The sequence below is a fragment of the Selaginella moellendorffii genome, unplaced genomic scaffold, assembly GCF_000143415.4.
Source record: "Selaginella moellendorffii unplaced genomic scaffold, v1.0 SELMOscaffold_81, whole genome shotgun sequence".
Taxonomy (NCBI): Eukaryota; Viridiplantae; Streptophyta; class Lycopodiopsida; order Selaginellales; family Selaginellaceae; genus Selaginella; species Selaginella moellendorffii.
Genome location: NW_003314342.1, coordinates 467032 through 480867, shown reverse-complemented (window position 1 = coordinate 480867; position 13836 = coordinate 467032). Strand labels below are relative to the sequence as shown.

At 43.4% G+C, this 13836-nt stretch overlaps 4 protein-coding genes and 1 non-coding gene across 5 annotated transcripts; 2 read left to right on the top strand and 3 right to left on the bottom strand.

Annotated features, from left to right (window-relative positions):
* Positions 1-1241: 1241 nt before the first annotated feature.
* LOC9628843 (prefoldin subunit 1) lies at positions 1242-1907 on the bottom strand. Its single transcript, XM_024661284.1, has 4 exons — positions 1884-1907; positions 1778-1831; positions 1557-1721; positions 1242-1355 (listed from the first exon to the last, which is right to left on the bottom strand). The coding sequence occupies exons 1-4, from the start codon at positions 1905-1907 to the stop codon at positions 1242-1244; spliced, it is 357 nt and encodes a 118-aa protein (XP_024517052.1).
* Positions 1908-1921: 14 nt separating this feature from the next.
* LOC9629259 (DNA gyrase subunit A, chloroplastic/mitochondrial) lies at positions 1922-6268 on the bottom strand. The gene is made up of 27 exons (XM_024661329.1): positions 5816-6268; positions 5691-5760; positions 5565-5630; positions 5397-5498; positions 5296-5340; positions 5145-5243; positions 5010-5096; positions 4880-4950; positions 4722-4830; positions 4601-4663; positions 4489-4554; positions 4339-4427; positions 4229-4277; positions 4092-4178; positions 3951-4044; positions 3828-3898; positions 3687-3776; positions 3504-3629; positions 3294-3451; positions 3157-3238; positions 2938-3102; positions 2775-2873; positions 2612-2718; positions 2444-2564; positions 2332-2386; positions 2183-2279; positions 1922-2126 (listed from the first exon to the last, which is right to left on the bottom strand). Exons 1-27 carry the CDS (start codon positions 6232-6234, stop codon positions 2009-2011), a joined length of 2805 nt encoding a protein of 934 aa, XP_024517097.1. The 5' UTR covers positions 6235-6268; the 3' UTR covers positions 1922-2008.
* A 112-nt stretch (positions 6269-6380) lies between these two features.
* On the top strand, positions 6381-8110 carry LOC9629258 (fatty-acid-binding protein 2). Its single transcript, XM_024661357.1, has 9 exons — positions 6381-6772; positions 6827-7007; positions 7106-7181; positions 7239-7341; positions 7395-7463; positions 7513-7549; positions 7606-7680; positions 7732-7828; positions 7878-8110. The coding sequence occupies exons 1-9, from the start codon at positions 6432-6434 to the stop codon at positions 7970-7972; spliced, it is 1074 nt and encodes a 357-aa protein (XP_024517125.1). The 5' UTR covers positions 6381-6431; the 3' UTR covers positions 7973-8110.
* A 923-nt stretch (positions 8111-9033) lies between these two features.
* LOC112341376 (pentatricopeptide repeat-containing protein At4g13650-like) lies at positions 9034-11226 on the top strand. Its single transcript, XM_024661348.1, has 2 exons — positions 9034-9147; positions 9212-11226. Exon 2 carries the CDS (start codon positions 9222-9224, stop codon positions 11157-11159), a length of 1938 nt encoding a protein of 645 aa, XP_024517116.1. The 5' UTR covers positions 9034-9147; positions 9212-9221; the 3' UTR covers positions 11160-11226.
* A 2524-nt stretch (positions 11227-13750) lies between these two features.
* Positions 13751-13822, bottom strand: TRNAQ-UUG. The gene has a single exon. It is a non-coding gene; the product is annotated as a tRNA-Gln (tRNA).
* Positions 13823-13836: the final 14 nt, after the last annotated feature.

Below are 13836 nucleotides of genomic sequence, written 5' to 3'. Positions count from 1 at the left end.
AACCATCACTTTGGTGTCATAGATAACTCTAGAGAAGACAAATAAGTGAGCGGTTGAGAAATAATAGGACATATTTGTGCATGTCAAAGGAGGACAAGATGAAACTTTAAACACATCCATTAGTTTTTTAATTGATTAACAGGAAGTATTTAAGCATCACTATTGTTACAACAGATTCCCATATTCCACTGCAATATGTCACAGTTGTAACATTGTGGGCTACAACCGCCCTTGTAACCTTGTCCACACCCATGTTCATAACTCCCATAACTAACACAAGCCACTAGAATCTTGAACTGGTACAATTGAGGTGGGATCAACATCTATAGTGGTTGTAGAATCAGCGAACGGAGCATTATCAAGGGTTGTCCTTTCATAAAAGCTCTAAAACAATCCTAACTTGACAGGCTTAGACCTATTAGGATCCACAGGAGCTAGCATGATGTTCTGCCTCTTTGTGCATGATCTTCACAATTGATCAATACAAATTCAAATTTTTCTTATTTTTCTTTGATCAAACTTTTCTCTTTTGCACAGGGATGCCACACCTCGATCCTTCTCACAGGCCTGTTAGCAGAGAGAGCTGTGATGGATATCCTGGATTTCCCCCAGAATCGCTTTGATGCCATGGACAAGCTCAAGAAAACAGTGGTCTTGACTTGTCCTTCAAATTGATTTGCTGTCCTCACCATGCTGCTGCTGCAGCTTCAGCACATCATCCATGGAGGCAACCTCATTTGCATGGCACCCAAGACAAGCTGAATGGTGCACTTCGAGGTGACATTAGGATTTACAAACTGTAGTGCTACATCTCCCTACAAACAAGAAGGAAACACCAAGTTTGGGTGTATCATCACATCCATGGCCACCATCCCAAATGCTCAATCCATGAGTAGGCATGCAACCTAGAAAATTACATTAAACACTAAACACCAAGGCTAGCTTCTACTCAAGCCCATTTCACCACCACCTTCCATGTGAAGAAATCAAGAACAAAAACAAGTCGATGAAAAATTACTTAGCATTTCCACCAAAGAATGGTGACGAACATGATAAATTAGGATTACAAGGACTCATACTTAGACAGATATTAAATAGTAGACGGTCTACATTGTGCTGTAAGAAATCTTCGTTGTATCTGCATTCTGCATATATAATATACTTTGTTTCCGTATTGATAGATAACAATAATCTTTAGATTAAAGTGAACTCTTAATCTGACTTTCAAAGCGATGCACATTTTATGTCACTGACATTGCCATGACTTGTCTTGCGAGGGATGGTGATTGCTGCAACAGTTCCTTGAAATTACCCTCGATTTCTTTGAGCTGCCGTTCTAGATACTCCTTGGAAGCCTATACACAAATCCCGATTGGACAACCAGAAAGAAAGGAAGTACTCTTACAGAGAGATTGGTCATGGCGGACTCGCATTCCTGGGCCTTTTCTTGTAGCTCGCCCACAAGCTTCGATTTGGGCTCCAAAATAAAGCTGCGTTGCACAAAAAATCATCCCAAAACAAAAGAAAAGAAAGATGCTGAAAAACTATGAACTCACGCTTTGCCTGGAGAAAGAAAAAAACTCAGGGACGAAGAAAACAACATGCGAAAATTTACCGACTGATTTGTAAGTGTGTGTATCATCGTCTAGGTAGTTGATCTCGTCTAGTGTCAACAGAGCGCGCTTCTTCTCGGTTTCTTTGGTCCGCATTTGCATTTGGACCTTCACAAGAAGAAACGCAAGAAAAAACTTAGGTCAAAGCGATCGATCGAAAGTACCTGCTTGAGCTTGGCTGTGGCATCCACCAGCTTGGCCTGGAGCTCCACAACAGCCTACACACAGGATCGACCAGCCCTAAAACGAGAAACAAACGCCGCCACTCACCTCCTTGTTCATGGTATCCGCCATAGCACACGAAGAAGGAAAGAGAGAATATACCCGTCTTATAAAGTCCGTACCAAAATTTTTGCTATACAAAAGTAAGCCCTGTACGTAATGGCCGTGTTCTTCTACGATTCCTGCGATGAATCGGATGGTGGTTCGTCGTGAGCGGGAGAATCCGACGCTGCAACCACAGAGACCGATTTCACCTTGTCGTCCACATCTAGTTTCATCAGCTTGATGCCCCTGGAGAGACAACCAGACCATCAAACAAAAGCTTGCAGGAAACGAAAGAAAAGCACCTTCCCATCCGCGACTTGATACTGATCTCGCGAACTTTGAACCGGTTGAAGATCCCTCCCTGGGTCCCGACTACGATTTCTTCGTTGCTTTCTCCATCTGTCCAAATTGTTGCCAGTTATCACGCAGCAAGAATAGAAATTGTGCCTACCTGAAACTGACGTTCCCACGACAAACATGGATGCGAGCCGGTCCCCGGGAACGAACTGCGAAACAAAACACAATGATATGCTCGTTGATTTCATTTCCCACACCATGCATACCTTGCATCCGATAACCCCGACTTTGTTCAAGCCGTGCCGAGGGAAGGAAGTTATAGGGACTCGCTTCGCCATCCCGTTTTCAGAGACGAAGAGCAACCAAGGAGCTTCGCTTGCTTTGCTCCTTTTGCATAAAACGTGAGTACAAAGCAAAGTCGGGCTTTAGCCTACCTCTCTTTCCATACAGATCCAGGAACAATGTCGATAGCAGCAATCTCGTCACCTTCTTTAATGCGCATGGCCCTTAGACCACGAGCTCCCCTTCGCATGGAACGAAACTAGATAGAAACCGCACACTTAGCAAGCTGCGTGGAGAGATTACTTCCGTTGGTACCTCACAAGGAGCCTGCATAGCCATCCCATTCCGAGAGCCAATGAATATCCTGTCAGATTGGGTGGCCAGTCGCACCCATTTAAGCTCGTCTCCCTCCATCTGCAAGCCAGAAGAACCTTCGTAAAAATGGAAGAAACGAAAGCAATTGATCTTGACAGCGCACCAGCTGAATGGCCACAATGCCTTGTGGTCGAATGGATGAGAAAGCTGGCAGTTCCGTTCTTTTGATGTAACCTTTGGAAGTGAGCATGACCAGAAAATGGTCCTCTCGAAACTCGCTGAGTGGGAAGATAGAAGTAATTCGTTCTCCCGCCGGGATGGAGAGCACCTACGAAAGCAAGAAAAGAGAACTTTCATGCATAGCACCGCATGAACAATGAACCTGAATGATGGGAACACCAGCAGAGGTCCTTGAGCATTCAGGGACTTGGTAGGCACGAAAGGAGTATACAACTCCCCGCTCGCTACAAAACAGTCCGTTTTAGTCCACAAAGACGGCAGCAGCGTAGTAAGGTTCACCTGAATACGAGAACGTGGTCGTGATTCCTGCACATGAATGAATCCACCATGCCATCGTTGCTTTTCATCTTGGCCCCGGACTTGCCTGTTGTCCCACGCCTTTGTGCTAAAAAGGTGTCGGGCTGCATCCTCTTGATGTAACCCTTCTCGCTGAGAGTCTGGCGCAAGGAGAGAGGTTAAACAGAGAACTGCTGCTTGAAAGTGAAATACCAGGAAACTCTCGTTGTTTGGTATCACATCAATGTTATCTATTCGACCATCGCCATCCTCCTCGAGCACAGTCCGACGTGGACTTCCAAACTCGTTCTTCAAAGCCAAAGCTTCTTTTTCAACGACCTAAAGGCAGATGAAGTACACGCTGAAATAGTTACGCCTTTGAGGAGAAGTCCTCACCCTTAAAACGCGCTGTTTGTTTGAGAGCAACTCACGCAAGTTGGAGGCCTGCGCAAGAAGACTATTATGTTCCTCGAGTATCTTATTTCGCTGCAAAACAAAAAAAAAAAGTAAGTAAATGATTGTGGCTGGTTCACTAACCTCTAAACTGGTTATACGCCGTAGCGGCATTCCTAAAAGGGCTTCGGCCTGGGCTGCAGATAGTTCGAAATCTGCAACACAGTAACAGTAATAAGGATTTGCATACTCAACTAGCATGCTAACCTTTCTGCAATGCCTGCATTGCACTCGCAGAATCCTTGGCACTCTTTAACACTTTCACAACATCGTCCAGCTTGTCCAATCCTTTCAAAAAACCCTGCAAACAAATTAAGTGAGCGCCTGAAACCATGTCGCAAGCTATACCTCCAACAAGTGATCCCTTGCTTCAGCACGTGTAAGTTCGCACTGAGCTCGCCTCTGGACTACTGAACACCTAAAATCTAGAAATATCTGCCACAAAAAGCGACTCAGACTTCCGAAATACAACCGGGAAAACTTACCTCCAGCAGTCTCTTGATACTAAACACCTCCGGCTCCTTGTTAAGAATACTGATACAACAAAAACATGTGGGATAAGTACGTTGCACAATGCACACTAGAACATACATACCCAACTAGGTTGTAGCTAAAACGAGACTGCAGAGCTGTATGCTTGTACAGGTTATTCAGAACAACAGCTGCCACAGCGCCTCTTTTGAGCTGCATGCATATATAGAGAACAGCCAGCTCAAAGAATGTCAAGCCATTTTATCACAATTACCTCGACGACAATCCGCATTCCTGCTCGGTCACTTTCATCTCTGATGTCGCTTACACCTTCTAGCGTCTGCACAGGAGAATATAAAATACTGTGTGAAATGCCTGACACGCACCTTGCTGTTAACGAGTTCGGCAATCTTAGCAACCAAAGTAGACTTGTTTGTACCATACGGAATCTGTAAAACAAAGGCCAAATCTAGAATCATCATCCGATTCAGGTATAGCAAATCGAACCTCAGTAATAATGATAGCTGAGCGAGAAATTTTTCCTTCCAGCTCCTCGAAATCTGCTTTGCCTCTAACTGTAATCGTTCCGCGGCCGGTTCTAAAAGCGTCCGCTATCCTGCGAGTTACTATAGCTTGTAAAGCCGAAGGAAAGAGGCCAGCTTTACCCCGATATCCCCAAAATTTGTCCTCCGGTCGGGAAATCTGGGCCAGGCAGATGTTCCATCAGTTCTTCGACCTGTAAAAATCATGATGTTGTTAATCCGTTCTCACAAGCCGAATCGAAAATCTACATACAGTTGCATTAGGATTCTTTATCAAAGCGCAAAGTGCGTCCACAACTTCGGAGAGGTTGTGCGGAGGTATATTGGTAGCCATGCCAACCTGCAAGTCAAGGTAATTATTTGTCACCCTTGGAAGAACCATACTCACGGCTATTCCGGAAGCACCATTGATAAGAACGTTGGGAAGTCTGGCAGGCATGACTACCGGCTCCTTTTGTGATCCGTCGAAGTTTGGAATAAAATCGACCTGGTGTGGAGTAAGTCAGGTCACGGTAGGCCACAACATGACTCGCACTTACGGTATCCAGATCAAGGTCGGCAAGAAGCATTGCTTCTGAAAGCGGCTGAAAAGAGAAAAGAAAACTTACATCGTACTGGCTACTGGCAAAACAAAACTTACATGAAGCCTACACTCGGTGTATCTCATTGCAGCCGCAGGGTCACCGTCCAGCGAGCCGAAGTTCCCGTGACCACTGATAAGTGGTGACCGCAGCGAAAAACTCTGCGACAGGAAAAACGTTTTTCCATGTCAAACTATAAAGGAAGAGAAGAAAAGTGTATAGCTTGCCTGGGCAAGGCGAACTAAGGCATCATACACGGCTGTGTCCCCATGCGGATGAAACTTTCCAAGCACCTAGTTGGAACAAACAAACAGCTTTTTAAGAACGTAGAGAAGAAACGAAGAGAGCCTTACCTCGCCAACAACACGAGCACACTTCCTATGAGGTTTCTTGGACGCTAAACCCAGCTCGTTCATAGCGTAACTATAACAAGTACACGATCAGAGAAAAAAGAAAGAAGAGCTCACGAAGGACTTACAGTATTCGGCGATGCACGGGCTTGAGACCATCGCGCACATCCGGAAGAGCTCTTCCAACGATAACGGACATCGCATAGGAGAGATATGACTCGGACGCCTCCTTGTGTAGCTCCACCAAGAGTGTTCTATCGTTGTGCACAGCCACCGCAGCTCCACCATCGCCGGTAGCCGCTGCTTTTCTTTCCATCTGTGCCGACACAGCTCGAAAGCCCCGGGCGCCGGCGATCCGAAGCGATAATCCAGGGCGAAGCAGTGGGCATTGGCCAAAGAAGCGACCATTGAGCGCCCCAAGCCTTCCTCCCGGGAATCGCATTGCTAGTGAGGAGATGATGCGATTGCGCGCCGTGATCGCTCGGCGCTGGACGAGCGCCCCGATGCCGCTATCCATAATGAGGCGCCCGTCTGGAACGCCTCGCATTTCTCTCTTAAAATCTATCCGCTAGAACCCTAAGCCCTGAACCCTCTTGTACGGTAAGACACGTGTGTACGGCCGTGAATATTCCCTCGAAACGAATATGCTTCGAAATAGCGATGCATCGGTATTCTCTTCCAGCGTCCAGCGTTCTTGGAAATGAGCGCTCTAAAATAGGGTCTAGGGTTAGGGATTTCCTGGCCATGGATGCCGGCTGGTCCGCGGTCTGCGATTGGGCGGCGCGAGCAGCGATTCCTCCTCGGCCGCAGGTATTCTCGCTCAATTCCATCGTAGGGACGCTCCTGGGAGGACTTTTGCTGTCGATCAAGAGCAATGGCGCCTCTTCCTCGACGCCCTCGAGTGATAGGACGCAGAGGCGGGGTAAATGCCGCCAAGTTCGCATTCCCAGCGTTGGGGAAAGCTTTTCCAGAGCTTCTTCAGTGATGTGGACGAGAATGTGGGGTGCCGAGGACAAGAAATGCAGCAGTGTTCCTCCGGTTGTTTTGATCCTTGCGGCAGCGATCTGGCCGCCTCTGATCGTTCCGTAAGTTTACCTCTTCTATTCTTTAATTCTTTCGTTGCTGGTTTTCTCTCACAGGCCACCTTGCGAAGCTGCGCTTACTCTCAAGGCTCCAGTGACAGAGATAACGATGGAGAGTGATACTGCCTCCCAGGATTGGACGAGCGATCTTACAAAGACGGTGGTGGAACCTCATAGCGGTGTTCAGTTCCCGCTCCATCTACTTGGTCTCGAAGGAAACGGCTTACAACTCTCTCAGGTTAGCATTTTGTAGGTAAGTCTGTGATTTCTTACGTCGATTGCCGTGACTTCAGTCGTCTCGAGAGAATTCCCGGCATCTTACGTTTGATCATGCAGGTGCTTGGCGGGGTTGGAGTGCGGTGCAGACAACTGATGAAGATAAAGTCGATAAATCTCTACGCGTTTGGCATGTGTAAGCTGTCTGCTTTGTTTTAAAGGTCTCGTTTTGAAGTTTTTCTCGAGTAAGCAGATGTGCATCCTGAATCACTGCGTGCGCAGCTTGGAGAAAAGTATGCTGGAGTATCTCCTAGTGATCTCAAGTTTCGGTCCGAGTTCTACGATGATCTTCTCAGGTGAGGGATTCGCTTCATCTTTTGAAGCCGCTTTTATTGACAGATGTTTTTAGGCATGAAGTGAGCTTAACAGTGCGAATGGTGGTTCTCTACAAAGGCCTGACTGTGGATTTAGTGAGAAGGTGCGTCGTTTTTCTTCGGGTTCCACATAACTCGCGATTTTTTTTCTAGTGCTTTCCAAGTCTCCTTGAGAAATCGCTTAAGAAAGGTAATTTCATGTTTGCTTTCCCGTTTCATGACAAAGCTCAATAATACGTGAATCAGATCAAAGGAGCTGAAGATGACGAGGGGCTCCAGATCTTCTGTTCTTACCTCTCCGGGGATCTCAAAATCCACAAGGTATACAGTTTCGAGATGAATGGCTCTTCTTACATTCTGTGGGTTTCATAGGGGACTGTGATTGATATTCACTGGCAACCAGGGGGAAGATTACAAACTGTAGTTGATGGTCGTCGTGTAGGAACTATCTTCAGCGAGAACTTATGCAGTAAGACCCTTTCCATTTTGTTAAACTTGTCCATACACGTTCTTGACAGGAGCATTCTTTGATCTCTACATTGGAGATCCACCAGTTTCAAGTAGTGCAAAGCACAGCATTGGTGAAAGTTTTGCAAGAATTCTGAACAATTAGCATTTCAAATGGGCATGATCAAATTGTCAAGCTATCATGCAAATAATTAGAAGCTAACTTAATTTTTAGAAGGTTAATAGTTTGGGCGTCTTCTATAAGTCATTATTAATCTCATAGACCCGTCCTCAACACTAACCATACCTCCGGCCTCATGGTGAGCAAGACATTCATTCCAGATATCAGATAAAGCTTGCCTAAAATCAGTAGCAATTGCGTCATGGAAAAATCCAACCTCTAAAATTACTGTAAATACACCAAATTGAGCCATATAACGGCCCGAGTGATACCCACCTCTAGCAAATTGGGTCCAGACTTCAGCACCACATCTAGCATAATGCTCTTGAGGTGTTATAACATGGAATTCATCAAAGCAGTCAATTAAAACATGAGTAGAATAGCTGTCCGGTGCTGAAGAGAGCTCAATATTTGTAACAACTAGGATCAAAGTAAGAATGTATATGTACCTCATATTGATATATACTATAGCAATTCTCACACAAACATTTATAACAAAACAATAATATCATTTGTCATATTCAATAAAAACAATAGTGATTGTATAAATCCACTAGCCGCTTGTTTCTCTGCCTGGCACCTTCATATCTTTTTTGCTAAAAAATTATTGCAGATAATTATTCTGAATCAGCATTTTTTTCAAACATTAACAAGATAGTGAGAAATGGAATAGGGCATGGAATTCAAGAACGGAGAGAGCGAGAAAGTTCTAGTTAGTAATTCATGGAGTCTGGTCGCTGCTCTTAAATCCTGTAGCAGCCTCGCAGCTCGAGATGGAGCAAAAGCCCGGATGCTGGAAAGAGGTATGGCAATACACTCGCAGCTCAACAACGACCATTTCCAGTCCATTTTCGTGCAGAATGCCCTCCTTGATATGTACGTGAAGTGTGGATCCCTGTTTGATGCCAACCGGGTGTTTTCCATGGCAAGAACACGAGACCTCGTGTCTTGGAACATTGTAATGCTTGCGTATGCTCGAAACGGAGAGGGCAATTCCTCCTTGGAGATGTTTGTGGCGATGATCTCTGAAGGGTTTGTTCCAGATGCTCGAACTTACGTCGCAGCACTGAAAGCTTGTGCCAGTCTTGCGCTGGAGGAGGAAATTCACGATGAATCATCCAGGTTTTCCGCGAATATCAAAGTGGTGTCTCTGGAGAAAGGTATGGCTGTCCATTCTCACGCACTCAAGAGCCGGTTTTTATGTGAGAACTATGTTGTGAGCAGCTTGATCGACATGTACGCGAAGTGTGGCGACATGAGAGGTGCCGATAACATCTTTGCAAGCGACCAGATTTGCTCCAAGCTTAATGTGGTGGCGTGGAACTCCATGATACAGGGATATGTGGAGAATGGACAGTATAATCGAGCTCTGGAGCTGTTTGAAGCCATGAAAATCGGCTCCATGAACAGGGAATGCTGCTCGCCAGACGCTCGATCCTTTGTCTCGGCACTCAAGGCCTGTAGTAGACGCGCTGCAGAGGAGGAGTTTCTCAAGCTGGATGGATTCTCACTCAAAGTCGTGTCGCTCGAGAATGGCATGGCTATCCATTCGCAGGCTCTACAAGCGAATCTCAACTTGGATCCTTTCCTCCAGGCCTGTTTGATCGACATGTACGCGAGCTGTGGACTCGTGACTGATGCTCGGCGATGCTTCGATGGGGTATCGCAGCACAGCTTGGTTTCTTGGACGGCTTTGGTGAATGGCTATGCCGAGAACGGGCAGTGTGACTTAGCCTTGGAGTTTTTCTCCTCCATGCTCTTGGAAGGCTTTCGAGCGAACTCTTACACTTACGTCGCGGCACTGAAGGCTTGCAGCGGTCTTGCGGCGAGAGAAGAAGCAACCAAAACTGAGGACGATGCTCGACTCGTGAAGCTTGGCTCTCTGGAGAAGACGATGGTCATTCACTCTCACGCAAAGTGCTCTGGTTCTTCATGGGGTGTTTACTTGGCGAGCAGCTTGATCGATGCGTATACAAAGTGTGGCTGTATTGAGATGGCTCGATGGATCTTCGACAGCACAAAGCTCCATAGCATTTTCCAGTGGAATTCGTTGATCAGTGGCTATGCAGAAACTCCTGGCGGCGGTAGACTGGCGCTCCAACTGTTTGAGCTCCTGATGGTCCAGTCCGAAGCGTCTTGCATCCCGGATTCGTGGACGTTCTCTGCAGCAGTCAAGGCGTGCGCGGCTCTCGCAATGGACGAAGACGCAAAGGTCTTAAAAGGTGGTGATGGTCCAGAGATCAAAGTAAGGATGAAGTCACTGGAAATGGCGATGGCTCTTCACTCTCGAGCTGCTGAGAAGCGTCATGACTGCGAGAATGCCTACTTTGCGAGCAGCCTGGTGGAGATTTACGCAAGATGTGGAAGCATGGCCGACTCACAACGAGCTTTTGATCGATGCGGAGTTCGCAGTCCAGTGCTCTGGATGGGATTAATCTCCGGCTACTGCGAAAATGAGCAGGGAGGCAAAGCCTTGGAGCTGATTGCTCAAATGAGATCCGGGGGTTGCTTGGCACGGAGCTCGTGGACGTTTCTCACGGGTCTAAAGGCTTCCAAGAACACTGGAGAGCTAAGGACAGGGAAAGCACTCCACGCGGAAGTTTGCCAGTGTGGCCTCGAGGACGATCCAGCCATCGCGACTCAGCTCGTGGATTTTTACGTCAAGTGTGGAACCATGGTAGAAGCCGAGCAGATCTTTTGCTCCATCAAGGAAATCAAAGTTTCAACTTGGACCGCGCTGATAGCAGGCTACAGCCTCCAAGGGACCTCCAAAACGGTGTTTGATCTCTTTGACAAGATGCTGAACGAGGGGTTTAAGCCGGATTCCATAACATTCCTGTCGATTCTTACTGCTTGTAGTCATGCCGGTCTCGTGGATAAGGGACGGGAGATTTTTAGCTGGATGAGCTCCTCGAAGTTTGGAATAGTTCCCAGCGTCGAGCACTATCACTGCATGGCGGACATGCTTTGTAGAGCCAACAAAGTTGGCCAGGCTGTGGAGATGCTACAAGCAATGCCATGTAAGGCCGACGCTGTGACTTGGATCTTAGTGATGGATGCTTGTAAGAAGTGGAAGAATGTGGATATAGCACAAAGAGCATTTATAGAGTTGCTCAACTTTGAGGATAATGCAGCAAATTATATGATCTTGTCAAATACATTGAATGTGTGAAATTTAGCAACAAGCTATAAATGATGTGCCAGTGTTACTTTCTACCTTTTATTGACCGAAATCTTCCATTTTATAATAAGTATATACCATTAATTTTAATCATACATATAAATTATCTTCTACAAATGTACTACTATATATTGGGGAAAGCTATGAAATAATTACTTAGAAATTTCCTCAATAAAATAAAAGTTAGGGATTTAGGGTTTAGAAATAGCTTATAGGAAATGTGAGGCAGATGTAGTAAGCTTAAATTTTTTTTTTTATTCTAGTGATATATTTATAAATTTATAGTTTAAAGGTTAAATTTTTTAAGGGTTAATATTTACATATTTTTATTTTTCAAAATTATAAATACACAATCACAAGTTAATAAATGTTAAATAAAAAACTGTTCCGATAACAGTAACTGTAAAACACTGTTATCCAACTTGTTATTGAACTTTAAAAATACCTAGAAATGTAATCCTTGGAGGACATGTGATTTAAGCTTATTTATATGAAAACTTAATTTATACATGACTTAAAACTTAATTTATACAAGTCTAAATTTATAAATAATGATCACTTTAAAGTGTATTACTGAACTGTATAATTGTACTATTTAATTTTATTTTGCAATAAGTGTATTTGTAAACTCAAAAACTAATGTAGGTCACTACTAAGTTGAATAATTTTCACTTTAATAGCCCAAAATTCTTGTTCATATACACTTTCCCTTTATTATTTACACTTTAATAAAGCATTTCTTAAGTTGTTCTTTTTGGTTGTTGACAATGCTATACTTTATTAGCACTTTAAATATTTTATACTAATAAGGAGAAATAGGAAAAGCTTTCAACTCTTAGCTCTCTTAAGTTTGACAATCAAAAAGTTGTATTTTTTCCTTGTTTCATTCATGCACAAGAGGTTGCCTTTGAACATACGTTCAACTCTTCATGCATATAAAGGTTGTCTTTGAACATACATTTAAGAGCTAGCTTAAGAAGTTATTTCTTCTTTCCTTACATAAAATTAAGATTTACACCTCCACACAAAAGGTGTTCTCAAGCTGTAACTTAGAAGTAGCCTCTATTAGAAAAGTTAGAACTTAGAGTGAAGTGCTTTTGTGTGTTTTGCATTGAGGAATTTTGATTATCTAAAATCTATGTTGTTTTACTTTAGGCAACTAGGGATCAACAAAATATAGTAGTGATGATTGTGAGATGCAATTGAGTTGTATTATGAAATCATAGATTAGTTTGTTAACAAGTTAGAGAGGGTTTTGCTAACTACCTAGCATTGGATGTAGGGATTATATATATATACATATATTATATGTCTAGAAACCTAAAATTCTATAAATGAATGCATTTGTTCCCTGTCAGTCTCCCTCTAGCCTTGGTTAGCATACATGCTTATAATGGGAGGGTGGTTCGGTCCTGTAAATGCTATTTTGGTAGAGTATGATAAACATCCTCCATTTAGTGAAAATCAAATTGCTAACAAAGTTGTTACTTGTGGGGATGTGTCATTTAGTGTGCCTTTCATGCTCTACTTGCAACCAGTGCAGAGGTAAGTAACAAAAGTCTTACATACCTATGAGTGGTATGATGATATCCCAGAAAATCCAAATAACTATAGGGTTGATTATTGCATAGTAATGTCACACCTAGAGTCCTAGTAGCTAACATTATTCTAATACTTAATTCATCTATATTGGTTAATCATCAAATGGATCTTACCAATTCTAGGTTCAATCCTAAATTTTAAGCTCATGCCACCATTCTTTATTCCACTCATACATGAGGTTTTTAGTCTTCTATTGTCCAGGTGGCTAGTTTGTCTTGATGTCTCATCATAATGTTTTCATAAGAGCAATATTTCTTTTCCATGCCAAGATCTCTAGTGGCAAAAAACCACTACTTTTCAACACCAAAATCGGGTATGCGACACACCATATAATGTATGTAGCTCTTAGTTGATGAATTAGATGGTGGAAGTCATTCCTTTATTAATTACTTGCATTGGATCGTCTTCTAGATCTCATTGTTAATCTCATAGACCCATCCTCAAGAGTAACAATACCTCCTGGATCAAAGTGAGCAAGACAAATATCCCAAATGTCTAATAAAGCTTGGTTAAAATCAGTACTAAGAGAAGTATGGTAAAACCCAATCTCTAAAATTATAGTAAATATACCAAATTGAGACATGTAACGACCAGAGCGAAACCCACTTCCAACAAATTGGGTCCAGACTTCATTACCACATCTATTATAATCCTGATGTGATGTTACAGCATGGAAGTCATCAAAGCAGTGAATTAAAACTCGATTAGAATAATTATCTGTTGACAAAGAGAGCTCAAATTTTTTAACAACTATGATCAATGCAAGAATGCATGCATATCTCATAATGATAAATGCTAAAGCTGTTAAACAAAAAATTACTGATTGATAAGCCAAAAATCCAAATATTATTGACTTTATATTTGTACCTTCTTGCCTCAATTACCAAAGTTGATGAATTTGTTTTAAGTGAATTTGATGAGTCTATAATTGCATAAAATTAATATATAATTCATAATCTCTTTATTATGGTTATTTAATTAGGTCCCACCGAGATTCGAACTCGGGCTCTTGGATTCAAAGTCCAATGTCGTAACCACTAGACTATGGGACCAATTTTCAAGGGTA

Coding starts and splice junctions, on each gene's coding strand:
- LOC9628843 (XM_024661284.1), bottom strand. CDS start 1,907: ATGGCGGATACCATGAACAAGGAG. Junction 1,722..1,777: donor CCACAGCCAAGCTCAAGCAG/GTACTTTCGATC, acceptor CTTCTTGTGAAG/GTCCAAATGCAAATGCGGAC. Junction 1,356..1,556: donor TTTCTTTCTCCAGGCAAAGC/GTGAGTTCATAG, acceptor ATTTGTGTATAG/GCTTCCAAGGAGTATCTAGA.
- LOC9629259 (XM_024661329.1), bottom strand. CDS start 6,234: ATGCGAGGCGTTCCAGACGGGCGCCTCATTATGGATAGCGGCATCGGG. Junction 4,278..4,338: donor TTTAGCTACAACCTAGTTGG/GTATGTATGTTC, acceptor TTGTTGTATCAG/TATTCTTAACAAGGAGCCGG. Junction 2,874..2,937: donor GCATTGTGGCCATTCAGCTG/GTGCGCTGTCAA, acceptor TCTGGCTTGCAG/ATGGAGGGAGACGAGCTTAA.
- LOC9629258 (XM_024661357.1), top strand. CDS start 6,432: ATGGATGCCGGCTGGTCCGCGGTCTGCGATTGGGCGGCGCGAGCAGCG. Junction 7,550..7,605: donor TGAGAAATCGCTTAAGAAAG/GTAATTTCATGT, acceptor TACGTGAATCAG/ATCAAAGGAGCTGAAGATGA. Junction 7,829..7,877: donor CTTCAGCGAGAACTTATGCA/GTAAGACCCTTT, acceptor CGTTCTTGACAG/GAGCATTCTTTGATCTCTAC.
- LOC112341376 (XM_024661348.1), top strand. CDS start 9,222: ATGTACGCGAAGTGTGGCGACATGAGAGGTGCCGATAACATCTTTGCA.